Below are 27,862 nucleotides of genomic sequence, written 5' to 3'. Positions count from 1 at the left end.
AGAATTAGAAAGGGTTGAAGAATGATAATGCCCTTGTTACTACAGAAGTTAGTAAGTGGCACAGATAGCACTTGTCAAACAAAAAACAATCCAATAGCATTGACTTTTATTCATTCATGTTAAGTCACCTGAAATGATATCTGTTGCATTTAAATGCTCATTAATGTAAATGGCTGAACAAATCCATTTCAATGGATACTCAATCCATTAAAAAACTCAATATCCCACATAGTTAAGTCACTTCAACACAGCCTCATGACAACTCCCACACCAAAACAGTACTTTATTTTGTAAATTTTGACCCATTATTACTCCCGTATTATGGTCTTTTCAACTGTCAAGTGTACAAGGTGAAGAAAAAATTTAGTTAGATGGGGGTTGCACCTGGAAAATAAATTTCTTAAACTCCATATACATGTTTCAAAACTGCTGGGTCCCAAGTCCACCTATGAACTCCCAGGCTGCCAATATCTTGTGCAGCATACTAAAGCTACACTATCTGAATAGCTTATTAATTCTGCATAAATCAGGTCAATCAATGTGTCAACCTGTAACAGACTGTGCACTTTTAACTGAACATGGCAAAATATTCACTCTTTTGAACTTTACATCATCATTTGATGTCAAACAATGAGGCAAATCCCAACAGTATATACAAAAAACAGCTTTGCATTTACAAAAGATTGTTTCCCATACTGATTAATCCAGGCAGCTAACTCATTGGTTTATGCAACTTTATTGAAGAAAAATAAATCAATTACTAGCAGAGCTATTAGTTGATCACTCATCCATTGACAACTTGCATCATTTATTCAGTGCTATATTAAACAGTGTATTGGAAGATAGATTAACTAATAGCTCCAAGCCTCCTAACAATTTAAATGAAAATTACAAAATGTTTGAGACCCTATTTTGGAATACAAAGGGTTGTTTGACTTCCAATTTCCATTCTCTGTAGAACAAGAACAGGTCATTCCTTTATTGACATGCATAAAATACATCACATTTTCTGTTCTGCTGATGCTATAAATTCAATACCAATTCTCCAGCCACATCAGTTATGAGCATAAAGTATATCATGTAACCTCAAATCTCTAACAGTGGAAGGTTTAAACAAGAATGGATGCTGCTAGAATAATGCTGCTTCCTTTGATGTGACAACTGAGCATCCACCTCCCTCCCCCTCAGATGATTCTTCAGCATGTTAGAGCAGTGAGGAATGGTTTTAGTCTCATAACCAAGTTAGAATGAAGACATTGGCCACATAATACACATGCTCCATTTTTTAAAAAATTCTGAATCTTGGGCAACTGTTCTCTTGTAACTACTTTACAGTTTCTAAAAGCAGTTATTGTCCAAAGCTGGAAGAACTTAAGTCTTCTCAGATGAGCATGTGAATGAATGGAGGGAGGTAAACAAAAAATAAAATTAAAAAAGATGAGGTCTGATAGGGGAGCAGCCGGATAAGAAAATCAAAAAAGGAACAGTAATTTAAAGTTTATTCCAGCTATAATGCAGGTTATTCTGACTTTAAGGTAGCATCACATGGCATACTTCTGAGTCCATTCCCGAGATATTCTGTTGTACCTGTAAATAAAAAAAGATGTTATTTAAAAAGTTAAAGCAAGTAATTCCTAATACTTAAAAAGGAAGGAAAGAATCTATTTTATTTCTAGACCTAACATGGAGTCGTCTTTAATGGCTGTGATTAGAATAAAGCCAACAAGGAAGAAAAGGCACTGGTACTCAAAACAATGTAGGAAATGACAACTTTTTAAAGACAATGTTCTACAATTTTTATAAACATATGAAGTACTGAGAATGGGGAAGCTAACAAAAATCAAAGACCTTCCTGATGTACAGCACAGGAAACTCTATCTAATCACTTGTGATGGAACGTGATGGAAGATAATGTGAGGAAAAGAATGTGTATGTATATATAATTGGGTCACTTTGCTGTATAGCAGAAATTGACAGGACACTGTAAATCTACTATAATAAAAAAATTAAAAAGACCTTTCTTCTCCCCTGCCACTGAGCTCATGTTCTATTAGAAACTGTACAATTAGTATCCATTCCATAAAACTTTAACATTTAAAAAATTATCACAATTACTACAATTCATCACAGACCTATATCAGTACAGCACACACACTGTATACACTTATAGAAATTTTCATTAAAACCAGTCCAAACAGTGAACTGAACATTTTTATCTGAATCCTAGACTTTGAGAAGTTATTTGACCCTGGATATTACCAGAAGAGAAAATGCCTTAGAGACTTTGGCACAGGTAGATTAAGAGGTGGGAGCAGTAGTTTTCAAGTGGGTTTGACTGATGTGTTAATTAAAACCACGTGTTACTTTTAAAGTGTGGTGATTAGCAGTAACAAGCCCCAGTTGAGACCTGATGAATGGGACTCTGTACAACTGGAGGCATCTTTAAAAGATCAACAGGTAATTCACACACAAGTAAGGTTATTTATTACCGAGGAAAATCATCAATATTGATAAATTCTATCAATTTCTCCATGTATTACAACCGTGCCATAGGATACTTACCCGCAAAAAAAAATATAGTAAATAACCTTAAGAAATGAATATATATCAAAAGGCATAGGGGAACTTTTTGATTTATATTGATAATTTGAGCTCTATAAAATACTAACTTCATTTCAAACTGAGAACTAAACACAGTCCAACCACTTTTCTAAACTTTAACATACAGAAATTCTTCCTACCAATTCATGTTTACCTCATTTAAGTATACATCTCATAAAGCCAGCACTTTAAAACAAAGGTTTCATTTAGCATACAGGGAGCCACAAAGTACAGTTGACACTAAAGCATGCTTGTCAGTAATGAACATTTAGTTTAGACGCTTAGGTTTAAAAGTGTTTCTCCTTTACATTATTATCTCTTGGCAAAATCTAAGTCACCACATTCCATATAGTATTGAGGTTTAAAAATAATACCAATTTTAAAGTTAAAATTTAAATACTACAGTAGTTTGAAAAAGATACTAAAATTTCCATTCTTTCTAGTGCTATATAACTGCTTTGCCATGCAAAAGTACTCTCAAGCAATAATGACTACTGGGTATACTTTCACGCTAAACAGACACCAAGCACTACAGTTTTCAAAAAACTGCCACACCTGTTACCTTTTGTTAGTTAATACAGTGTCTTAACGCATGCAGCACTCAAGTGCTGGCAGTACCATGAATAAGCGCACCATAGAGTGCAGATCCTCTTACCCTACAACATAGCGTATTTCTCTGTCCACTCTCTTGCTAACCTATTGTACCTAATTGAACAAGTATACTTAGCATTATTACATACGTAAGTTATAATGGTAAAGTTGTACATAAGAATTCAATATATGAAAATTTTAGACCAAATCTTTACAACATTACCAATTTTTTTTTCTAAAAACATAATTGGGATGAAGAAAAAATAGCCTTCTTCCCCAAAACTTAAAGTGACAAAGTGTTGAACATATTAGAAAAACAAAACATTTTAGAGGGGCTATTTATTTACTGCCACATAAACCAAAAACCTAGTTATTTTTAAAAACATTCACATTTCAATAACCAGCTTTCTGCACATTTCAACAATCTTACCAGAAATAAGCAGTCTTCCTGGCACTGCCACAATTTACAGCAGAGTATAAGCCTAACTTATCAACAAAAGCCACTTTTTACACTGTTTCTTTAAATGACCACATACTTACTTATCTCTGTCTGTTTTATAGATCCGTGCAATCTCTGGCACTAGGGGGTCATCTGGGTTTGGATCACATAGCAGTGAACAAATGGATAAAAGAACTGGAAGAAAACAAATGTCTGTTACTCATCATAGGGAATCTGGATAAATAAAAGTATTAAAAAACTTGTATTATAAACCTCAATCAAAGATTTCATTAGTTTACATCTTAATCTCCACAGGAAAAAGCTTTACAAGGATTCTGCTTCATAGGGGACAAGTTCCCGGTAAATAAATACTAAAAATAGTAAACTTTGTTGGCATCAAGTTTACTGTCTATAAAAATCTTCCAAATTCAGTTCTGATAGTCAAATGATGCCATATTATTTTATACCTCCTTTTAAAAGTTAAATGACATAAGAATTTGAGAAAGTAGTTTCTCAGTACTGGGGGGAGGGGCAGGCTTGAATAAGAATACCCGAGGAACATCTGCACAATATTACTATTAGCTGTTTGTCATGATTAAAAAAAAAAAAATCTGTTTTCTGTCCTGCTGTTGGAGAGTTTCACAAAAACTTCCAAATGTCCCACTTACTACGTTTTGTCTCCTTGAATTTAATGTAGAGACCATATCCCCAAGAGTACTGGTTAAATTAATGTCAAGATCTATTACCAAGTGAGTCTTCACCTCTAGCTGTTACCCTGATCTGTTCAAAATATCAACGTCGGGATGCCAATCATCATGGAACATTTATCTAATTCATTTTGAATGCCTGTATGTAGCCAGACACTGTGCAAGATTTTAAAAGTTTAAGATATAAAAGCTTCAAGTGGTTATGACAACCCTTGAAGATAAAAGGCAATACCATAAAAAAGACAACATTAATGTACTATTATTACAGCAAATATAATTTTAAACCCAAGTGTGTGGGGGGGCAGATATAAACCTCAACCCACATTTACAGAAACAGTGTTCAGTATTCCAGTGCATTCCTAATGACGGTTAAAAAAAAAAAACAAAAAACAAAAAAACTTGGAATCTAGTATTAAGGCATTCTTAATACCAGGTATCAGGTGTTAAGAGAGCCTGATCTGAAAAGAAACTGGAATACACCCATAAGGGTGAAAAACAGGTCTAAAATCATAGTGTACTTCCAAAGAATTCACTCAAATTATTTTTCTCTCTCACCAAAGTTGTTTCCAATCAAATGAAATTTTGAACATAGATTCAAATGCACTGTACAAGCATACCTTTATGAAGACCTGCCTTAAGAAATGAATCCGTTTCGCTTTGCATTTATCATACTCATAAAAATAAAACTAAAACACTATTTCAAGAAACAATCTGAAGAATGCTGCACCAAGTATTCAGCAGATTGCTTTAAGTTCTCTGCTATCCTCAAATAGCCAAAACATTATCATAATTAGTAGCATTAAAAACTAATTTTGCACACTTAAGGAATGTGAAGCCAAAATACCAAAAACTGAAAATTACTAAAAGGCAGACTTCTTTCCCATTAAGTTGTTTTCTGGTAGGTGCTTTTACTTGTGGGTTAAAAGTGACCAGAGTCATTCAAGAGAGATGGAGAGATACTCCATCTCCATCTGGGATTTTGATCTGGAGACTGGACAATCTATAGACATGTCCCACAATGGATGTTTGTTAAAGCACAAGAGCAGAAATGATCTAGACTTTTGACATGATAAATTTTAGGCAATTACTACTGAGAAACAACCTACCATGTTCATACAACAACTAAGTAAAGGTTTTAAAAGGTTTTTTACCTAAAAAGTAATAAACACAGGAAAGCAAAATGAGAATTTTCCTACAAGAAATCTCGTATACCATATTTTAGTTAAAAGGCAGTTAAGTGAGAGATGTGCAACTGGCCTTGAGATTCAAAAATACTTAATATAGAATTCTATTAAAATAAATTGTTATTTGCCAATTATGAATGCCTCCCACACTTAACTGAATGTTAATTTCTTCCCATGAAATTTCTTTTATCAATACTGCTAAAAGAGCAAAACTGATATAACTCCTTACTCCTTTCCCCACCACCTTTATAAAAAAAAAAAAGCTGGCATAAAAATACTCAGACAAGTAGGCTCAAAACTGAAACTCCTTTAACTATTATACAATCAGAGCAGTTCAAAAGACTACTTCTTTACAAGGATTTTACCTTTAGAAATAGTTAAAGCAGGAGACCACTGTGATCTTAGAATATCGAGACAAATGCTGCCATTACTGTTAATATTTGGATGATAAATTCTTGTTGTAAATGCAACCTAAAATAAATTATCAAAAACAACTTTAAGTATTTTTCCCAAATAAGAACAAGCATCCTAAGTTTTAGCAGAAGACTTCAGTCACAAACTAAAAAGAATCAAATGGCTAAAATCTAACTTATGCACATAAAATGACCAAATATTACAGAAATATTATATTCTGACCAAGATCCCTCAGGGGCTCCCTCTTTTTGGAGCAAAAAAATTTATTATCAATGATACAGTAGGAACAACCTATCATGTTCATACAACAACTAAAGAATTTTTTTAAAGGTTTTTTTAATCTAAAAAATAAACACAGGGAAGCAAAATCTTTGCTTCCCTGTGTTTACTTTGGCCCTACCATGCATGAGTATCAAAGAGCAATCTGAAGGGTATTTATTAATCACTAAAAAATAAGGAACTTCCCAACATAAACCAAAATATACAGACCATATCATTTAAAGTATTGAGTTACAAAGGCATGTATTTGAGTCTCCATTTCCACTGTACACAAAACGCAAATCTGAACATCACACATCTATCTCATTTAAACTCTCATATTGCACCTATAATTGTGAAGATAGGAGTTAAGTGCCAATGTTCTCTCTATAAATTATTTTCATAGTTACTCCCACAGGTTGAGCTTATCTTAATGGCTCTGAAAAGTTAAGGACAACATGGTTTTAATACCTATAAACCAGTCACCCCAGTGCATTTTGATAAATTTCTTTCATTTATGCGTGCAAACTCAAAGCCCCAAACGTATTATAGTCTGTCTAAACCCAAATACAAATATGGCATTATTTGCAGCCACATGTGAAAATGCATACTCAAGTTGAATATATGGAAGCCTAATAATATAAGACACTAGGGTTAACAGACCAAATCTATGTAAGCACAACAAAGGAAAAAAAGCTTCACGTGATATATTTGAGCTTTGCAACATTAAGGATAAGGGAGTTCTTATCTCCATTCACAAAGTTAAAATTCAGGCTTGCCTACTCCTTCAATTAAAGGTTAAAAGTCAGCATCCAATTATCAGCAGCTCAATTCAATACATACAATCAGACTTAATTATTCTTATTCACCATCCATGCACAACAATTTAGTCCTAATTTAAGCAGAACTCTAAATCCTAAGCATGTTCTATTTCTCTGAAATAAAACACAAGTTTATATTAACAGATTTTGGGGGAAAACACTTGCCTTAGGTGGTTTGAAGGGGTAGTCTGTAGGAAAATGAATTGTCAAAAAGAATACACCACCTTGATATGGGCTGTCATTCTGTGGAGAGAAAAAAAAAAGCTTAATTATGCTATTTACAATACTACTGCTAAATAATTCACGTTTCTAATTTCTAAGCATTTTTCTAATATGAACCAAAATTACCTATTTACACTGCAATAGTCAAAATTATCCCACAATGAAGTTCCCATTAATGAAAAGACACAATATTTACTATAGATAATGAAATAAAGGATTCTATTTAGATCCTGTTTCACACAAGTCACCAGTTTTAGAGAAAATGATTCAGAAACCCAAGGTTCCAGATCCTGACTCTTACACAGTATACTTGGCAATAAAGTCTACATATAGTATGGTGTAGCAAACTACAATTTGAAAAAAATCTTACACTTGTATATTTCTTCTAATCATACCAAATATACCCAAATGGCTTTTTACTTCAACAGGCTATTCTGGCCACTGGCGAACCAAAAAGTTACCTCTTACAGGCAACATAACTCCCTTCAAAAGAAGTAGAACAAAAACAAAATATATTTTTAAAGAAAGTTTAGTTCCCAAATGGCTCCTCCAAATTCTCATTTAAAACCATCAAAGTTTTTTCTTCAAAAAGCATACTACCAAATTCTGTGCAACAAATCAACACAGGGGATTACTAGATTTGGAAAAATATGGGATGTTTTGGGGGTTTTTTGGTCCAGTTTAACAGAAAATATAGAAATTTCAAGCTCGAGCAGGACAGTACATTTTCTCCTTAACTGTTTTGCTCATAATTTTGAGTATGAAGATCTCTTTAGAAATAAATATAATACAATGTTAGTATGAAGTAACATTTGGGAGCAACTTGCTAGGATTTTATATTTAATTTAACCAGTACCAGGAAAAAGATAATCACTTTTACCAGTGAGTAAAATGGGACTTTAACTTAGTCAAGTATGCAACTGGGATATGACAGAACAAAGATTCAAACCCAGGTCTTAGCAAGACCACTGAAATGACTGACCACAGAATGCTGCCAGAAGATGTCAGTGACCTCGTCACGGATTTTAAGGTCAAAGTTTCCTGTTTTAAAATGGAGTTCCCTTGTGATTCTGTGGGTTAAGGATCCAGCATGGTCACTGCTGTGGCTCTGATGGAGGTCTGACCCCTGGCCTGGAGAACTTTCATAGGCTCTGGGTGCTACCAAAAAAAAATATGTGGAGTTGCCCAATTGCCTCTGGATATGCAAAGAGCCAACGTTTAGATGTATTTGAAAATGTGCAGTAATCTGCACCTATTGCTCTCCTTTAGAGGGACGGTGTATACAGTGCTTACAGGAGCCTTCACTATGCCCACTGTGGATGTCAGGCAAATAACCACAACCTGACACTTTAATATAGTTCATTTAATCCTTACCCAATTACTATAAATTGACAGCAAAAAAAAATTCATCAAGAAAAATAATACTTAACCAGCAAATTGACCCAAATCTTAGAAATCCAGAATTGGATCTCTTCTTTAGAAACCATCTACCCTGGTTTACCTCCAGTCAAAACTGCTCCTCTCTCAGCGTCTGTACTCTTCCCCTAAGGCAACCATAATATACTGGTATTTCTACAGATCCATCTTCTGCTTCTGTCTCCTGTCCCGCACTTATTTTGGTAACTCTGGAATCTGCCTCTATTAATCATTCCAAGACATATACTCAAATCCCTACTGTCGACTTAGATGTCTCATGTGAACACAAACCACAAGAATAAAGCTACAAACCAGGATCTCATCACTGATTCTTCCCCAACTCTTCAAAGTAGTTGACAAATCCCAAAGAGCCATAAAGTCTCTTGACTCCTTATGCCCACTGCCAAAGTTCAAGGATCTTATTATCTTTTGTCCATATTATGGCCATGGCTTACTACTGCTATTCCTGGCATCACTGGCTTTTCCCTCCAATTTATGCCTCCCCCTAATGCTCAAGTGGTCTTCCATTTCTTGGAATATTCTTTTATCTGCAGGACCCTACTTATTCCGTAGGGTCCATCTTATGCTTAAATATCTTACAATTCAGACTTCCCTGTGGTCCAAACTGCTGGCTGCCCCTTTTTACCACCTTATTCTGTACACAATTACTATTGCCCAACATGACTGGAACTTATTTAATTGTATTTCCTTCTTACACTAGACTATAAAGCTCTGTAAAGAGAATGGTACTGAAGAGGAGTTTTCATCTTTGTATGAAAAACACAATATACTTAAATATAAACTGAAAAGTTAACCCTATGGACCAATAAAACAATACCTATAGAGCAATTATTTTACTTCAGATGATTTTTGTAGTTGATTCTGCTCAGGCTGTTGAAAGTTATTATTACTCACAGATATACTACTTCTACATTAACACAGATTAGGCAGAACTGAGCGCGGTCCTCAAAATTCTGCCCGTTCCATTCCCATTAAAAAACTCAAGCACGTACATGTATGTACCAGAAACGATAGGTAAGGAAGTTAGTTTCTCCTCACTGCATCAAATCTTCATGGAAATTTCTCTTAAAAAACCAGCCAAAGTTTAAAAAGCACATAACTAGCAATGCTCTGCCAATTCTTTCAAAGGTTTATTTTTGCAGTATTTGTGCTTCCGAAGTATCTTACCTTCAGAAATAAGCTAGCACATAGGTTTTAAGAAACAAGCATTTTTGCTCAATGATCAAGAACATACCCTGACGATAACCCACCAAAATCCAATAGTAACCTGACTGAAATCTAAAGTAGATGCTCCACTCCTTAGAAAGCCAGAAATCTTTAGTTCTGTGATATTGCCTTCACTTTGACCTAAGAAGGGCTCCAAAGCAAAAAAGTATAATTTGGTAACATCTGTGGTCTCAGCTAATCCGCAGTTTATGGATTGTTACGCCACCACCAGCCCCACTGTTTGGGTCACATTTGCATGACACTTAGGGTAAAGGTAGGTATACTAATGAAATTCCATCCAAACTGTGATGGTGTGTCAAAAGTGCAGTCAAAAGCCAAAATAAAATTGCTGTTTCACTGATACATTTCATAGGTAAGTACGATAGCTGTTAACTACTTATAAGCTAGCATCTAAACTTAGGTGCTTATTTGTGAAGAGTACAATTAAAATTTGCATTTTCAATGAGTTTTTATGTCTGACTCATTCCTGAAATCCAGTGAGAATTAACCTCCGAGAAAACAAGTGTATTTCAGAGAAAATGTCACTAAAGCAAAACTATGCAGTTATGGTATAAACATATTTTTTGCTTTGTTAATAACAGAATATTTAAAAACCAAAATCAAGGTTTTTTAAGGGCCACACCCATGGTATAAGGTCACACTACCTTATATTATCCTCTGAATTAAAAATTAAGCTTTACTTGGTAGATATAGTAAGGCATTTTAGTCAATTCTTTTCCTTTGAAACTTGGTGATCTATAATGGGAAAATTCTAGAAATTGCAAATACCAGTGTCTAAGGGGCTTTAGTAGCAACTGTGGCAGATACACACCCCATGTGAAAAAGAGACAGCTGCTACCACATCCCAAGCCATTACTGCTTGTGGAATGAGGGCCTAAGTCAGAGTTTTATGCAGACTGTCAACTTTTAGAATATTCGTGTTGGCAAACAGGGTAAGTCATGAGTTAAACTATGTGCATGTAAAAGAAAAATAAATAAATAAATAAAATCACAATTTTTTCACAGAATGAGACAAAACCAAGCACTTAAAACATTAAAATTGACCGAGATAACTGGGAACTTACAGGTTTCATTAAGTTGGTCATTAACTGAACTCTGTAGGTTTCATTAAGATAATCAGACATATCTCAAATTACTAAACTAAATCCCACCCCCCCAAATTTGATTTATAATCAGAACTGCTAAATAATCTCCTGATCCAACCCACCCACTGGTTAACTTTTTTTCCCCAAGAGCATTTCCTCTTTTAGAATCCTAAGTACCTACTTACTGATCATTATTCTCACCTAGTACATTACTGATATTTATACTGAGATTAGAATAGCAAAAAAGGGGAAGAAAACAGAAAATTCAGTAACACAATAACGTAGAATAGAAATCCTTAAGCACCTTCCAAGTCAAAAAAAAAAAAAAAAAAAGTTTAAGTATTGTGCAAGATACAGTCTTACCCCAGGATGTTTTACTGCGCTCTAATTCTGTGAAATTCTTAGATGGTATCCATAATTCTGAATATTCAATTATCCAGCATATACAGTTTCTTATCTACCCAGGATAGAAAGGAATTTTGCTGTATTCAAAATATCACTTTCTACCTAAAAATATTCAAATTTTGTGTGATGCTAAAGCTCTATAAAAATCAAATATCAAATAATACACTTAAGCTAGATTTTTGGTCAGCTACACAAAGCTAAGGTCTTCTAGCAACACCATGGTATAGACAGAAAATTAACAGGCTCTATAAATCAGAAGCTCTGCGACAATGGTTTACATTGCTATGAAAGAAAATTAGACAAGAAGAGATATTTAATATGCCATAGAAATGCTATACTTTAGAACCCAGACATAGGGACAAACACAGTGTATTCAACAAATGACTGATTGTTTCTTTCAAAAGCCATTAACTATGGTTAAATCCAAAATATAATTACAATGTGATAAAATAAAACTAAGTAGTAATCTCTAACTAGATCAATGCTGGATTTTTAATTAAAAACAAGAACATAATTTTCAGTACTTACAGGTCCCATAATTGTGGCTTGCCAATGAAACACTAGAAAAAGAAAACACTCGTTATTATCTATAAATGCACAAACTTTTTTGAAACTAGCCACAAAAATCATTTGAAAATTACTTACTATCATCCCCAACTGGACCTGCAGAACATTGTGCTGGAGGGTCACGGGCCAAATCACTAAGTTCCTACACCAAGATAGAAAATGCTGGGTCATGTAACCATAACAGAAAACACTAGCCGAGTTGAGAGTCATTCTTTAAGGGACGTATAATCACAATTTACAGTAACAATACATTCTATTAGGAAAGAAAACATAAGTAGCCTACCCCATCCACTTCCTGGGACATACTAAGTATAGCAATTTACGAACATACACTGGGGCTAGGTGGTCATAAAAGCATACACATCAATATGAATTTTCATCACAGGCATACCTTGCTTTATTGTCCTTCACCGACACTGCACAGGGGAGTAGTTTTTATTTATATCTAACAAATTGAGGGTTTGTGGCAACCCTGCTAGACGCTCGTCTATTGATGTCATTTTTCCAACAGCATTTGCTCACTTTGTCTATTTTAATAATTCCTACAATATTTCAAACCCTCCACCAGGAAAAAATTTAAGCTTGCTGAAGGTTCAGATTAGCCTTTTTTTAGCAATATAGTGTTTTTAAAGTACGCAAATTTTTTAGACATGTTATTGCACATGTAATAGATTACAGTATAGTGTAAATATAACTTTTATATGCATTGGGAAACAAAGTGACTACTTGCTCTATTTGGTGGTCTGGAACCAAACTCTCAGTATCTTCAAGGTATGCCTGCACATAAACAAAAGCTATTCTCCTACAAAATGGAAAGTTGTAATCAGATACTTTTTAGCTTAAGAATTTTGGGCAGTTCTCAACATTCACGTTACTGCTGAATTTTTGAAACTATCCCAGAGGCCCTTGTTTCTACTGTTTTAAATACTCTGTTCTTTCTAAACCACACTACCCCATTTTCCACTTAAAAAATCTCTCATTGGGTTAGTTAAGTACTCGTCTTGGTTTGATCTCCTTATTCCCTCAACTCAGTCTTGTCTTTTACTCAGTGTTAAATAAAACTCTGGAAAAATCTACCTCTTTAGGTAGAAAAAAGTCTGCTCTTAGCAGAACATGCTGTTTTCCACAATTCCATTTGACCTTTGACCATTTCCAACAAGTATGTATTTAGCCTTTCCATAACTTGTGCATAACCCATATGGATAATACAGTAAGAAAACTAAAGTTTCTTCTTACTCAATACAGCTCTATCTATAGATACTGATACAGAACCTTTGACAATACAGTGATTCATAGACCCTTAATAGTGGACTTACTAAGAAAAAGGCAGAGAGTACACATTGCAGGAAGGTAACTAGAGCAAATATTTGCTTTTACAACATAGTCAACAAAATGGACTTCAAAAAAATAGCCAATTGTTCAGAAATGATCAGTCTAGACTCTCTGCACAAAGAAAATAAAAAATAAATAAAAAAATCCAGCGTTCCTGCTGTGGTATGGTGGGCTAATTAAGAAGCCAACTGTAGTGGCTCGGGTACCATCTCCAGTCTGGCGCAGTACGTTAAAGGATCCAGCACTGCCACAGCTGCAGCCAGTCCCTGGCCTGGGAAACTTCCATATGCCATGGGTGCAGCCATAAAATTAAAAATAAAAACCAATACAGAAGAATTGTCCTTGGGGTAATAATTTTGTAATATACACATACTAAATAATTATGTTGTACATCTATTACACCATATACCAGTTGTATCTCAAAAATAAAACTGGGACAAAACACTGCCTTTGCCAATTTGCTTCTGAACTCAAACTTCAACTGCTTAAATGGTTACCAAGGTAGCCAAAGATACCAGGATTCAGTCTTAATTAAGTTGATGGAAATCAGCTCAGACTTTTATGGCTGCCTATGTAAATATACCCTCATATGTTCAACATATATCATTCCAAACACTTTGGATTCTGATCAGTAGGAATCTTAAAAAAGAAGAAGAAGAAAAAAACAAAAACAAAAACAAAACCCATAGAAGTATTTCAGAACTGAATCAGTTTTTTTGAGTTGAAAGAAAAAAAAAGAAATGCAAGTTCCCTCTGTGGCAAAGTGGGTTAAGAATCTGAATGCAGCAGCTGGGGTTCAATCCCCTGCCTGGTGCAGTGAGTTAAAAGGATCCATATCTGCCATAGGCATAGGTCACAGCTGCAGCTGAGATTCAATCCCTGGCCTGGGGACTTCCATATGCCACAGGTTTGGCCATTATAAAAAAAAGAAAAAGAAATACACTGGCACCTCAAACTAATCACTATCCACATGACCTTTTCGTAAAGCACTTATTTACATTCCATGATCAGCCACTTTATAATAGCAAGCTACTTTTAACACCTTCTCAACGTATATGTACTTTATTGTAGATAAAAATCAAGTAGTCTCTGATGTTAAGTTTTTCCATGTTCAAAGACCATATAAATTTTTGTTCTGTTGTTTAATTGGCCCACCAAAAAAAGATAAACCAGAAGCTAACACACAGTCTAATTTCCTCTTAAGGAACATAAGAGTCCAAGAAAGGTTATTTTAAGGTTAAAAACTTACCTGTTCCAAACCACCCTCCCCAGCTTTCCTACAAAACAATGAAGATCTGACTTTTCAAGATGGCTATTAAAACCCAACCACAAACTAACACATACAATTCGAACTCAAATATGGCATCATGAAATAATTAAGGACACTGAATAGGCACCTCCCTCAATTTAATCAGGTTGGAGTCTCATTTTTAATCCAACTTGGACCTACTATTTCCTAGGCTTCTTTCCTCTCCTCTAAAATAGGAAATCCTCTTTTTTACAGAAGTTTTGAAAGGATGAATGAGACAAAATACGTAGGCACACTACCTGGCCTACAATCTATTAGGTACTCAAAGCAAGCAGACTACCCATCTTGAATGCAAGATTTCCTGGATAAGCACTCCTACCATTTGTTTATTAAACAAAAGCAAAACAGCTTTAGAAACAGGCTACATGTTTTAGCCTTAGCTCATTTAAATCTTTTGGCTGTGTGATGAAATTTTATGCTTAGTTGTCTATAACATGTTCATTTAAGCAAATGAAAGCCCACATTATACATTAATAACACAAGGTCAGCAACTCATGGAGTATTTATGATGGGGTTTTCAAGAAACCATGTTACTAGGTTGAGTCATATGAAATTACTAACACTTGGCCATTTTTGAACTATAGAAACTGCAATTTCACGTGGTTCTACCTAAAAATGCCTAATACACACCTGAATTCTAGTATTACTAAAATGAATTTCTTACACTGATCTACCCCAAACTGTGTACTTAAACACACTGTTCTAAATGTGATAATCTGGTAGAACGGCTTAAAAATACCTAGCAGTTATTATTATTATTCTGGCCACAGTATGTAGCAGCTTGACGTGGGATCTCAGTTCCCAGACCAGGGATTGAACCCTGGCCACAGTGGTGAAAAGAGTGCCAAATCCTAACCAATAGACCACCAGGGAACTCCTGCTTGATCAGTTATTTTAAAATAAAAAGCAATTTAATGATGGTTAGTCAGAACAACTTCATAACAAAAGTTCAGGTATTCATAAAGATCTACAATGTATCAACATCTTAGTTGAAAGTTGCACGTTTTGAGTCAAATCTAAGAAAATACTTTTTAATGAGTTTTCCTGCACACTGGTATCTATGAATCACTAAGCCATCATATGCTGACACTTTTAACTCCTTTAGAGTAAATGCCTAATTTCAGTTACCACTGAATTTCAGCTCTTCACACTCATAGTTCAGGTTCTTAATCCTCTCATATAATTTCTTAATGCCTTATTTTCCAAGTTCTCCATGACTAACCCATCTCTGAAATAACACTCAAAGATCTAAATAACTTACATACCAAAACTTACTTTAAAGTCAACATCAAAAAAAGGCCTAAAAGTGGAGTTCCTGTTGTGGCTCAGCCGGTTAAACACCAGACTAGTATCCATGAGGATGCAGGTTTGATTGATGGCCTTGCTCAGTGGGTTAAGAATCCAGTGTTACTGTGAGCTGTGGTGTGCCTTGGATCCTGAATTGCTGTAGCTGTGGTGTTGGCTGGCAGCTGTAGCTCTGATTCAACCCCTAACCTGGGAACTCCCAATAAGCAGCAGGTGCAGCCCTTAAAAAAAAAAAACCTAAAAAAACTTGAAAACAAGCATAAGTTACCTCAGATGCTCTTATATACAGCATTTTGTCTGCTCAAACCATCTTCCCCTACTTTCTTGGAAATGCTTTCCTCTTACTCCAATGGTAGAATTATAGTGTTGGGTAGTTGTCAGCTACCATTAACCAATTACCCAGAGAGGGCTAATCATAGAATCAGGGAATTTTGTGTTTTCAGCTTCAGTAATTAGCTCTAAAAAGAGTTGAAAAGTGGAGTTCCCATCGTGGCTCAGTGGTTAACCAACCCGACTAGCAACCATGAGGTTGTGGGTTCGATCCCTGGCCTTGCTCTGGTTAAAGATCCCCTGGTTAAAGATCCGGCGTTGCCGTAAGCTGTCGTGTAGGTTGCAGACATGGCTTGGATCCTGCTTGGCTGTGGCACAGGCCAGCAGCTACAGCTCTGATTAGACCCTTAGCCTGGGAACCTCCATATGCCACAGGTATTATGCCCCTAAAAAGACAAAAGACAAAAAAAGTTGAAAGGTAACTTAAGCTGGAACCTGACCCTATCTATCTGTTCATCCATCCCTACCCCAAAATTTTCAAATTGAAGCTGGAAGGCATACTTCCGTTTCCAATCAGGAGCTCTTAGGAGGAGACCCAGAGCTGCTGGCAGGCATATTTCCTAAAATTGAATGAAAATGAAATTGGTCAATCTGAAGAAAAAGAGCCCACACTGGGCAGTAGAGATAAAGAACATGGCATACAAACAGGCAATTTCAGTTCTTGAGGTTGTAGCTTCTACAGTTACTGCTTTGATTGTTAACTCATCTAGTTTCCTTCTAATAAATCCGGGGTGGGGTAGGTGGGCAAAAAGTGAGGTGAGATCCATTCTAAACAGAATGCTACCTGGGCTCCGTTACCAATTATACATTTTTTACCCCATGAAAACACAATGTATTGCCTGAGTCTTGCTGAAAAACATCTAAGAAATATAAATGAAGCAAAGTCTCAAGGTGAAACTAGAGGAAGGAGGGGGAAATCATACAGAGTTAAACTAGAACAGAAACTAAAGATTAATTTAAATCCTTTTCTGAAATAAAAAGTATAATAATAGCTCAAGTGTCACCACAAAACATTTATTCATTTATATGAAGACTGCCTTTTTGGTGCTTAGCATGTTAGGTCCAAAAATACCAAAACAGAACATGAAGTGCCTCCCTGAACAGACTGAGCTAATACAAAATAGATACAGTACAAAAACAACAAATTACATTTCAACAACTTAAGTGCTTAGGATAAAGACATTCAAATGCTTCGTGAATCCTGAAAAGGTTATCACTAAGCATGCCTGGGTTTAAAACAGTGACATTTGAGCTGGGTCTTGAAAGATAACCAGTCCTAAGTAGAAAAACTAATCCAAAACTGGGGGAATGAAAGAAAACAGGTTGTAAAAACTTGTTTGTAGTTTGGTATACCAGAGACACAACCAGATACAGGTAAGGGAGTAGCAGGTGTGGCTAGAAAGTTAATCAGGACTAGATCTTTTGAGAGCCCTGAATGTTATGTTAAAGACTATGCCACAAGTAATGTGAAGTCACTGATAGTTTTTAAGCATGAACATGATGTATCAGATTTGGATTTTTTTTAATGTACCATCAGTAGTACTAGTGATTACCTTTTGGGGGGCTGTGTCTGCAGCGTGCAGAATTTCCTAGGCCAGGGATTGAACCTGAGCTCCAACAGAGACAAGCTGGATCCTTAACAACTAGACCACCAGAGAACTCTGTGATTAACTTTTTAAAGTAAGCAACCAAGTATCTGTGTACCCAGCTTGATAGTTAAGCTTGACATCTTTATGATACCTCCTTCAGATTTTAAGCATTGCAGATGTAACTCTCTCTCTTGTACTTCCCAGATGTCCTATCCTTTTCCTGAAAAGGTTAACAGTCTAAATTTGGTTTCAGCATCTCCCCATTTGTTAATACATTACTAGACATGTATACTGCATTGTTTTGAAGGTTTTAAAACTTTTAAATGGTTTAAAATGATACGTATCATTCAGAACATTGGTTCTTAGCACTATTTGTGACAAAGACAACAAGGACTTCTAAGAATCTATGAATTACTGACCCTCTATCCCCCAAACACACACACTCACACAAAACTTTACTTCATTTATAGGGTGTCACACAGACCCTCTTCATCCTCCATATTGTACAATCCCTACTAAAAAGGACAGATGAGTAGAGAACTGCATTAATAAGCTAGAGCAATAATTCAAGTGAGAGAAGAATTAATGCAGGTAAGGTGTCAGTAGGGATGAAAAACGATTTTAAACTGATCATTTTACCTTTACAATCACCTTATGGAAATAGATCTTACCTCCATTTTTACATTAGTGCCCCCTTAAAGGGAGAAAGGAAAGATTGAGCTCAAATATAGGACCTGATGAGCTTTAGGATGGATAGGAGAGCAGTTTATCTACTAGACAACCTGAACAATCAGTCTAGGGATAGGTTTAAGACTGCTTGCTCAAGACTGTCAAAGACGTAATTAAGTTAAACAATTTGATGCAGTATTTGGCAAAATGGAGAAAACAATTTCAATCACACCAACCCAACTCTCCATTCTATTCAAGGAACCAATGCCACAGATTAAACAAGATATGGAAAACTGACATTTCCTTACTTCTCCATAACTATTCACTGTTAGTTTCCATCTCATTTCACTCATCTGTAGCACTGCAAGAGGGAACCGTATTTATTGGACTTGAGATCTATTTCCAACATAGCACCTCCTCAAAAGAATTTTCAAAAGCAATTTTGCCTTTGGTTTTCACCTCATGACTTTAAAGGCTGTAAGGTTCATAGACTTTAGAGACAAAAACAACTGATAAAATTATATGAAGAACTGAAATTGTCAGCTCTCTGCTTCTTAGTACAGTAGTTAGAACAGTGGCAAGGATCAGAAAGAACAGTTCACATATAGTACCACTCGTCTTCATACTCTGTTGACCATACCTCCCCACCAAGGAGAAGAGTGTGACTCAGGTAGGTTCTTTGCCAACTATTAAGCCCACTGAATAAGCAAATAGTGGGCAGGGGAGGCTGGCAAATGGTGGGAATTCCTAAAGACTCCCACTCATCTTGAAAGGACACTGAGATGGATCAAGGACATAGATCTAGAGTATAATGCTAAAAAACCATAAACCATACGGTCCATTAAAAAAAAACAAAAAAACAAACTCAAAGTTAGACATTTCTTTGCCGTGGAATGCTCTTTTGGGAAATTTTTCTCTTTTAGGATTATCTTCCTCTGAATTGCTTCCCCTGAAACCTACTGCACACCTGGCTAGTGTGTGAATCCAGGCCTTATTCCACTGGGATGTTTCTCCCTCCCCTTTAAAAACCGAAATAAACTCACAGGAAACGAAGGCTAATTTCTCTAGAAGGCAACAATAGGCATAGCTTAAGCCGGTGAGTGTTCTCATCTGGAGGTACATGATTAAATAGTAATGAGTTTCTTTACGTGGGACTCAAAAGAGAAAGCCTAGTTTATTTCGAGGGAGATCTTTGCTTCGATCATTATGGGACATAGTATCTTTGACAATTAACTGCTGAAGATACAACATGACAAGGCTGAGACATTGGCCAAGAACAGACATCTAAATATACTGCTAAATATTTGTTCTTGCTTCTCTATTCTAATTTTCCTCATTCGATGAAGTGAAATGACTGACCACCCAGTACAAAGAACAGGAAACAAAGGTATTAAACATATTTAAGGCCTGGATGGATGAGTGGGAAGTATAAGAAATGATCCCTGCCTCCAAAGAGCTTATGAACCACAAATAAAACAACTATTTCTGAATAATGAAACTACAGAGCAGCCATATTACATGAGCCTTTTGTAAGATTTAAGACCTCTGGTCACAATTATTTAAGCATTATGCTAAATTTAACTCAGATGATTATTGTGGTAAAATAAAGCCAAAGTATGATAATTACCACCATGTTCCACAATTATTTGCTATCTCAATCCCTGCCATTCATCTTGCATCATCAGTCGTAACACAGTATGTTTTCTATCACATATTGGGAAAAAAGTTCATTCCATTACCATTATAAATTAATTTCTTACATTTTATTCACGAGTCCATTTCAAAACCTTTACTTGATGACTTCAAAGAATTGTTATGACCATGGAAATCAGTACTATAAAGACAGCCCTTGCCTCTTACACCTATACTGAAAATGCAACTTTGGAATCAGGATGAGATGAGGGCATAAGGTAGGAAGCATAAGATTTCTTAAAAGTGCCTTTTAAGAAATTCTGAGTTAAGAATCACCTTCAGAAAACCTTTATGACCTGGCAAAACATAATTTTAGGGGTCAAAACATAATTTTAACTGTCCAACTAGGCAGCCAAAAACTGCTCCAGCTGTTCTTATAACAACCAAATTTACTATGAAGTAAATAAAAAATTTTAGCTTCAATATTATACCGTATGTATATACAAATTTAAAGGAAGGAAACAATTATCTGAGAAATGCATTGTTACTGGAAGTCGTTTCAAAAGAAGGAAGCTCAGCAAAGCTTGGAATCTGAACAACTGTGTATGTGGACTTAAGAATGGGAAGGAATATGTCGTGGCGCAGTGGTTAACGAATCCGACTAGGAACCATGAGGTTGCGGGTTCGGTCCCTGCCCTTGCTCAGTGGGTTAACGATCCGGCGTTGCCGTGAGCTGTGGTGTAGGTTGCAGACGCGGCTCGGATCCCGAGTTGCTGTGGCTCTGGTGTAGGCCGGTGGCTACAGCTCCGATCAGACCCCTAGCCTGGGAACCTCCATATGCCGCGGGAGCGGCCCAAGAAATAGCAACAACAACAACAAAAGACAAAAAAAAAAAAAAGAATGGGAAGGAATAGTCTAAAAAATCATTTTAGTTTGGAATTTGTCATTTCTGCTAAGAAATCCTCAAAGTTTCTTTTATCTTAAGGATTAAGAGGTAGGTGCTGCACACTGTATCCCATTACATCACTGACAAAATAGTAACTTCCTGTTTAGTAATTATGTGAGAAATGCATGCCTGTTCATTCAGACAAGGTACAAAGAATGGCTTGAATGAATAATCCTGCAATTTTCTTTCTTTAGATCACCATTAAAAATAAGTCACTTAAGATTACTCAAAACTGCTCTTTTGTAAGCACTATCTCTAAATCGGCAAAAACAGAGCCAATTTCATTTCTAAGCTTTGATCCATGAAAGCAAACGAGGTATTTTAGATATGAAAAACAAATTAAGAGCAGTCCCGTGATTGAAAACATTCAATTACACACTACCCATGAAATTATAACTAGGCTACTAGGATTCATCTAAGTATTCCATCCTAAAAATGAAGAAGAAACCAAGAATTGGTGAATTACAATTAAGACCTAAAAGGTTAAATAAAACAAATTCAACAAACAGGCCAAGGGTATGGTTTTGAGACTAGATCTTGTATTTAACAGATTATCTAATAAGATACTAAATTGTTCATTCTTACACTATATAATTTTGAAATAAGATCATTGTTATGGTAGCAAAACCAGATCAAAAGCAAATTTCCAGTGAAATAAAAATAATCTAATTTTTGTTTATACTAGTTTTTCTTGGCAAGAGAACTAGAGTGCAGGTATAAGAGAAAACCCACAGTTTTAACAGTTACAAAATACAGTGCAGAAAAAAACTTATCTTTAATAACAATGAATAAATCTGATACATGAATAATATAATTTATTTAAAATATTCCCCTTACTTTATCTCTAATTATTCTGAAAAGTTGTACAGGGTGACAAATACCTATTTGTGTGTTTATATGCTTGTTTCCTATGCTCAAAGCAGAAATTCTCATGGGTAATAACAGCCTTCCCTATTTTTTTTATCCCCTGCGACTAGACTACTGTGCCAAACAGTAAGACTTCCTAAGTATCGACTAAATGATTACCCCTTGTCTGAGGTTCTTAGCCAGAGGGAGGCTTTAGAATCACCTAGGGAACGTTTTAAAATTATGCCTCTTCCCAGAGAAATGATTCACTAAGTCTGGTAAGATCCCGTGTACCTATATTCTTTAAAAACTCTATTAAATAAACATTCTTGTATATAAATGTAACCCAAGTCAAAACTCACACACACATTATCTAATAGAATGCAAAAGCTAATCTAGGATTTGAAAATTTAATCTGAAACATTTTTTAATCTCAGTACTAGGAACTTGGTGTCTTTTTTAATAAAGAGATTATAATGAAATGCTTTGAAAAATCCTCAACAGACAATATAACGAAGAGGTATCAAGTGATAGTTTTTTCTCCAATGTTAACAAGAATACTCAACTTTCCACTTGTACAAACAACTACTAGAATTAACCCTGCAGAGAATTCTGATGAAAGCCAAGTATACAGTGCCTAAGACACCCCTACTCAAATGAATTAAAAACTGAGGTCATTATATGATTGACATTTCTCAGTCAACAACAATCCTACAAACTAAGTTAGCTGGCTAAAGATAAGCCTTGAGGCTCTCAAAAGAAACATGTAAGACATAGTGCATACAGGAGAAACAAGCATACTTTAGGATGCCCCTAGTTATTAGCTGGCACACTATAGTTCTCAGTCTTTGAAGACAAACCAAAAAGAAATTCATTCCTACTTTCAAAATTTACTTTAGCTAAACTCACAAACTAACTATAACCTAAGAATAAAGTTAGATCCCGATTACTCAAACGTGAGGTGGGAGAGGAAAGAAAAGCTTATTTTAGGAAGCAAGATTAAATTTAGGAATTGAAATGGTTCGAAATAGCAGTGCAGCATGGAGTTTAAGAGCTTGAGCTCTTCAGGCAGACCATCCCATATGAATCTTAGTCCCTTACTAGCCATCTAACCAAACACAAATAACTTACTCTTTGCCCATTTCCTTATATGTAAAATGGAATAGTGAAAACATACATTTCATATGCTTGTTGTGAAGATTAAACGAGGTGATACAAAGGGCTTAGAAAGTGTTTGGTACACAGTAGAAGTTAAGTCCTATCTATGGTTGTTAGTAAATAACATGCAAAAGAAAATTTTTTTGAATACCAAAACCCTAAAAAGATGACATGACAATGTAGTGGTTAAGAGCACACACTGTGGAGCTCGACTGCCTAGATTTTAATACCAATTCTGCCATATCACCCTGGGTTTTCTTTTTTAAACCTGTGCCTCAGGTTCCTAATCTCAAGAATGGAGGAGTAATTGGACCTACACTTCCGTGGGTTGTTATAAGATTAATTAATACAAGTCTTTCAAACCGTTCTGAAACAATGCAAACACTCAGAGCACGAGCTGTTCTTTTAGGCCTGGTTATATAAAATATAAAGCGAAAGTTCTCTCTAAACTTCCCCAAAAATACATGACCTGTGGCCATTTTGTTTAATGAGAGTAGTAAAATTGCCTATGGCCCCCTAACACCACCAACCAAATTGGGAGTTCCCATTTTTTAATTCTTGTTTAAAAGATGAAAGCTTTTCCAAATAAAAAAACAGAGGGAGAAAAACAAAACAAAACAAACCATAGGGTTGTTTGATAAGGCTGTTTGGTCTAAGAAACACTCAAACAAAAAAAAATCATAAGAATATAAGCTTTAGAAAAAAAACAAATTAAAAGGTTTAATCAAATGAACTACTATTGGTTAAAAATATTCCAATAATAATAAACATTTCAATAAAATACCACTGAAGAATAGATGTATATCTTAACATTTAGAATGTGGGGGGCTGCAGGTAAGAATTCAAAATAAATACATACACGACACAAGAATTACTATACTAACATCAATACCTACTTGACCTCATGTTTCTAAAAGAGAGGTGGCCTAGAATGAAGACCATCCTAATTGCCCATTTGCTAAAATTGCTTGGAGACTTAACCACATGACAATGAAACTTTTCTATAGGTTGAATTAATAATATACCACATAAACTTTTTTTTTAGCAGTTTGGAAAGTGTTCTGTCAAGTTTCTGTATTTACAGATCTTCAACATATTTACAAAAAGAGACAATCTGGTATTAATGAAGAGTACTAAATGAGTAAAGTAAAATAGTAGTATTAAAGTTGCAGAAGTAATTTAAGTGCCATGTGCTAGGGATCCTGTTCAAAGACACGTATTAACTTATTTAATTTAAAATTTTTTTTTGCTCAAGGCTGCATCCCTAGGGTGTAGAATAGTGCCTGATACATAATAAGCACTCAATTATTTACAGCTCATACGTAACAAATACTCATTTTATAAAGGCACACAGATAAACTCGCCTAATCCTAGAATTCTAACTGAAGCCTTTTTGCTCCAAAGTTCTCACTCTTAACTATGACACTGCCTCTCTAGAGCTTTTAAATCATTAAAGTGGTGTCACAGCAGCTGGGTACCACCTGTAAAAGAAAAAAAATCAATGAGACCTTCCTTTAAAGTCCAATGGCATAAAAAGCTATGGATTTGAAATTATTCCACACCTAGGGGCCTGAATTAATTTCCACAGATAAAAGGTTTTGATTTGTGCTGAACGTCATGTTCCTTGTATTAACTATCCCTGAAAAACATGTTTCTCCAATGTGCTGCTTGCTTTCAAAGTGGTCACAGAAAGATGTTTAATAATCCATTTTACTTTAGTTCCTAAACTCTTCCATCTCCAAACTATAAAGACCTAAGTTTCTATTTTACAAAACCCACAAAGACAATACAACAATGGCCTAAAACAAAATTTGCAATTTCAACACCATTATGAAGATCTATACCTTTATTTTTGCTAAGACACCGGTTCTGCCAAATAAATCCCTAAGTCACACTTAATAAAACTAAGGATTTAGAAAAGCCAATTCCTTGCCATTCCTTCCATATGAACTCTTTTTAAAAAGTAACCCACAAAACCAAAGTTTGCAACCCCACCAAACTCTGTCTCCTAGTTTTAGTAAGGCTGAATTTATTCTGTGGCATTTTTTTCAAGTTAGCTGTAAATACTCCACCCTCCTCGATTGTGCAAGAACCAAACACATCACACACACAAGTTACAAAAAAGGAAAATAAGGCCTGAGCGTTTGAATATAGGTTAAGTCTTGAGCAGGAGATCTCAGAGCAGTGTACAACCTGACGTAAAAATGAACACTGAACAAATATTATTATTTCACATAATTATGAAAGGAGATGCCGGAAAGAGCCTGAACCAGTTAAAGCAGGCGCCATCTTAAAATGCGGGACAGAAGTTAGAGCAAGAAAATGAGACTAAACCACCGGAGGTAGAGGTTCCGCTCACCCCCCGAGACTTGAAAAATTCTATTTTTTTCAACCTGGATCCACAGTTCAGCATCAAACCTCATTTTAAATAGCAAAACAATTTTCCCGGAGAGTGTTATTAGATGGATTGAGGCAAAAATAGGTACACCTAGCCTTCTCTTGCGGCCACCACACTCCTTATCCCCACCACCAGCCAAAGAAAAAGGGAGCTTCCAGAAGTAAATTACATCAGTTCCCGGTGTGCCTCTGATAAACAGCTTCGGGTGAAAAGCCCCAATTACAAAAACACAGGAAGTGGCAACATTGTGTCAGGCCGTCTCCTCCCCACCCCAAGCTGCCCCGAGTCGACGAACAGTTTCGGCCTAGACTCATTCACTGCTCCTCAGCAGGCAAGTCTGACTTCTAACCCGACCCCTAACAAAGTTCGGGACCCGCGGGACTTCGAAGATCTTCTCCCCTCTTCGTTTCCCCCGTTTCTTCCTCTACAAGGCCCAGAACCTTGGTCTTGCAACTAAGGGAAGTTTAAGCACCGAGAATAGAAAACCCCATGACATCTGCTGGAGCGTCTCTCAGCAATTCTGACTCCAAACAGGACTAACCCCTCTCATAAAAGCAGAAACGAGGCGCCTGCAATCACTCTCCCCTATCCTTAATTTGCACCGATTCCATGGAAACCTCTTTTCCCACAAATGTTCTGTTCCCCATTTTAAACCGCATTTCTTCATTAAGTATACCCGCGTTCCCCATTCCCCAAAAGAAGTCACCCCAAGAAAAAATATTTTCCTAAATACACCACCCCCATCCCAACGCTCTCCGGCGGGCTGAGCCTTCCTTTCGCCTCACGACTCCATTCTCTTCAGCCCCTCGGGTTACCTTATTAATCCGTTTCAGCGCCATAGTCTGTGCTTTTCGTCTGGCTCCTCACTATCTCGGTGTGTGCTCAAAGGTCCGGCCAAAACTCTTGATTATCCGGGCAGCTGGGAAGGATTGTCTCTTCGTCTCACACCGGTTCTGCCAGACACAGGCGCCTTTTGCAAAAACGGAGCAGATCAGCACTCGCACAGGCCCCGCAGAGACCCTGATGAATCCAAGTCCCTCAAAAACGGTCGCGGATCCGGGGTGGGTGGGGTGGCAAAGCCACCGACAGCCTCTATGCCGCGCTTCGGCCCAAACAGGGGACGAGGGTGACGGGAAAAGCGGGGGGTGGGGGTGGGGGTGGCTTCAAGTTTGACTTCCCGGCCTCTCAAAAGGAAGAGACCCGGGTGGGAGAGGAAGAGGCGTAGGAGAAAGGGGTGGGTGCGGGGCAGGGTCCGGGGCCCGGCAGAGGAGGAGCCGGGGCCTAGTCGGCGCTACGCCGGCGTCACTAGGGCAAAGAAAGGCAAGGGGGGAGGGGGGAACAGGAGACTCCGGACCGTCGCCGGGCTTCTTTCGCTTTCTGCTCAAAGGTGCGGCCGGGGAGAGGAAGAAAATAAAAGAGAGGCTTGATGTGGGCTGCTGTCCCCGCAGCTTCAGCTAGTCTCCGGATCGCCCCTGACGCCACCGTACACTCCGCCTTCCAGCGCGCTCCCGCGCGCGCCCGCCCAGCCACCGCCACCACGCGCCCGAGCAGCCCCTGAGGCTCCGGCTTAGACGCGAGGACGCGCCCATTCCCCCTCCCCCTAAGCAGAAGAGGCCCCGGCTTCTCCAGCCTTCTCACCCCACCCCACCCAACAGGCTGGTCACTCAAGCCATCCAGAGCCTGTATTCCCCCTCTTACCCGGCCGGCCAGAGGGCCGGCCTCCCTTCCCTTCCCCTAGCCGTTCACACCCACGCGTACAGAGGGGCCGGGGCCTCCCTCAAGCTGCGGCCTCGGCCTCCTCCCCGCGCGGCAGCTGGTGCCTCCCCGGCCCTACGGGGCTCACGCGCACGATACAGCCACAAGATGTCCGCTCTGACGGAACTACTGCCAGCTGCCACGCTCCGCCCCTCCCCCCTCCTCCTGCCTCTTCACCGCCGCGTATCAGTCCGCCAACGCTGCCGTCGCGAGCACGGGACGAATCTAAGGGTAAAAGGAAGCGGTTTGCTCCCCACGTTCAGAGCCGAGCCTATCTGTGCCAACACCCTTTTCCTTCTTTTCGGAACAGCACCTTCTTACTAAACAGATCGGAGGTTGGACTGAGAGGGCGGGGGCCGGAGGCGGGTCATGGGCTGGGGGGAAGGGTAGACGAGCGGCGGAAACCCTTAGACTCAGAGAAGCATCGAGAACCGGAAGGAGACCATGGGAGGAAGGTAATGGAAGCGGCAGCTGCGCGGTCGAGCCCCACGCCCCTCCCGAAAGCGTCCCCCAATTTCCTCACTTGGTATTGAGGAGGCGGATCTCGCGAGAGTCTCGTGGCTGGCCAGCCGGAGCTGTAGCGCTGCAATGACTTAAGGGCAGTTTTGTGCACTCTTCCTGATGGGGGCCCGCCC

General features: G+C 37.4%; 1 protein-coding gene across 6 annotated transcripts; it reads right to left on the bottom strand.

The window, feature by feature from the left end:
- Positions 1-84: 84 nt before the first annotated feature.
- Positions 85-27,862, bottom strand: UBE2D3 (ubiquitin conjugating enzyme E2 D3). 6 transcript variants are annotated; one of them, XM_047798383.1, is made up of 9 exons: positions 27,751-27,862; positions 26,288-26,442; positions 12,037-12,100; positions 11,920-11,951; positions 7,181-7,258; positions 5,888-5,993; positions 3,733-3,826; positions 3,257-3,306; positions 85-1,587 (listed from the first exon to the last, which is right to left on the bottom strand). In XM_047798383.1, the coding sequence occupies exons 2-8, from the start codon at positions 26,309-26,311 to the stop codon at positions 3,258-3,260; spliced, it is 447 nt and encodes a 148-aa protein (XP_047654339.1). In that variant the 5' UTR covers positions 26,312-26,442; positions 27,751-27,862; the 3' UTR covers positions 85-1,587; position 3,257. The 6 variants fall into 6 exon arrangements, with proteins under 6 accessions (XP_047654339.1, XP_047654340.1, XP_047654338.1 ...); XM_047798384.1 differs by lacking the exon at positions 27,751-27,862 and adding an exon at positions 27,541-27,668; XM_047798382.1 differs by lacking the exon at positions 27,751-27,862 and adding an exon at positions 27,231-27,358.

This window comes from Phacochoerus africanus, chromosome 10 (genome assembly GCF_016906955.1).
Source record: "Phacochoerus africanus isolate WHEZ1 chromosome 10, ROS_Pafr_v1, whole genome shotgun sequence".
Classification (NCBI taxonomy): domain Eukaryota; kingdom Metazoa; phylum Chordata; class Mammalia; order Artiodactyla; family Suidae; genus Phacochoerus; species Phacochoerus africanus.
The sequence above is the reverse complement of the archived record's forward strand: the minus strand, read 5'-3'. Positions and strand labels throughout refer to the sequence as shown.

What these genes read in the sequence shown, in the direction of transcription:
- UBE2D3 (XM_047798383.1), bottom strand. Translation starts at nt 26,311, where the DNA reads ATGGCGCTGAAACGGATTAATAAG. An exon ending in AGGTCCAGTTGGGGATGATA is followed by an intron (nt 11,952 to 12,036) that starts GTAAGTAATTTT and finishes TTCTTTTTCTAG; the next exon opens with TGTTTCATTGGCAAGCCACA. An exon ending in AAGCCACAATTATGGGACCT is followed by an intron (nt 7,259 to 11,919) that starts GTAAGTACTGAA and finishes TTCTCTCCACAG; the next exon opens with AATGACAGCCCATATCAAGG.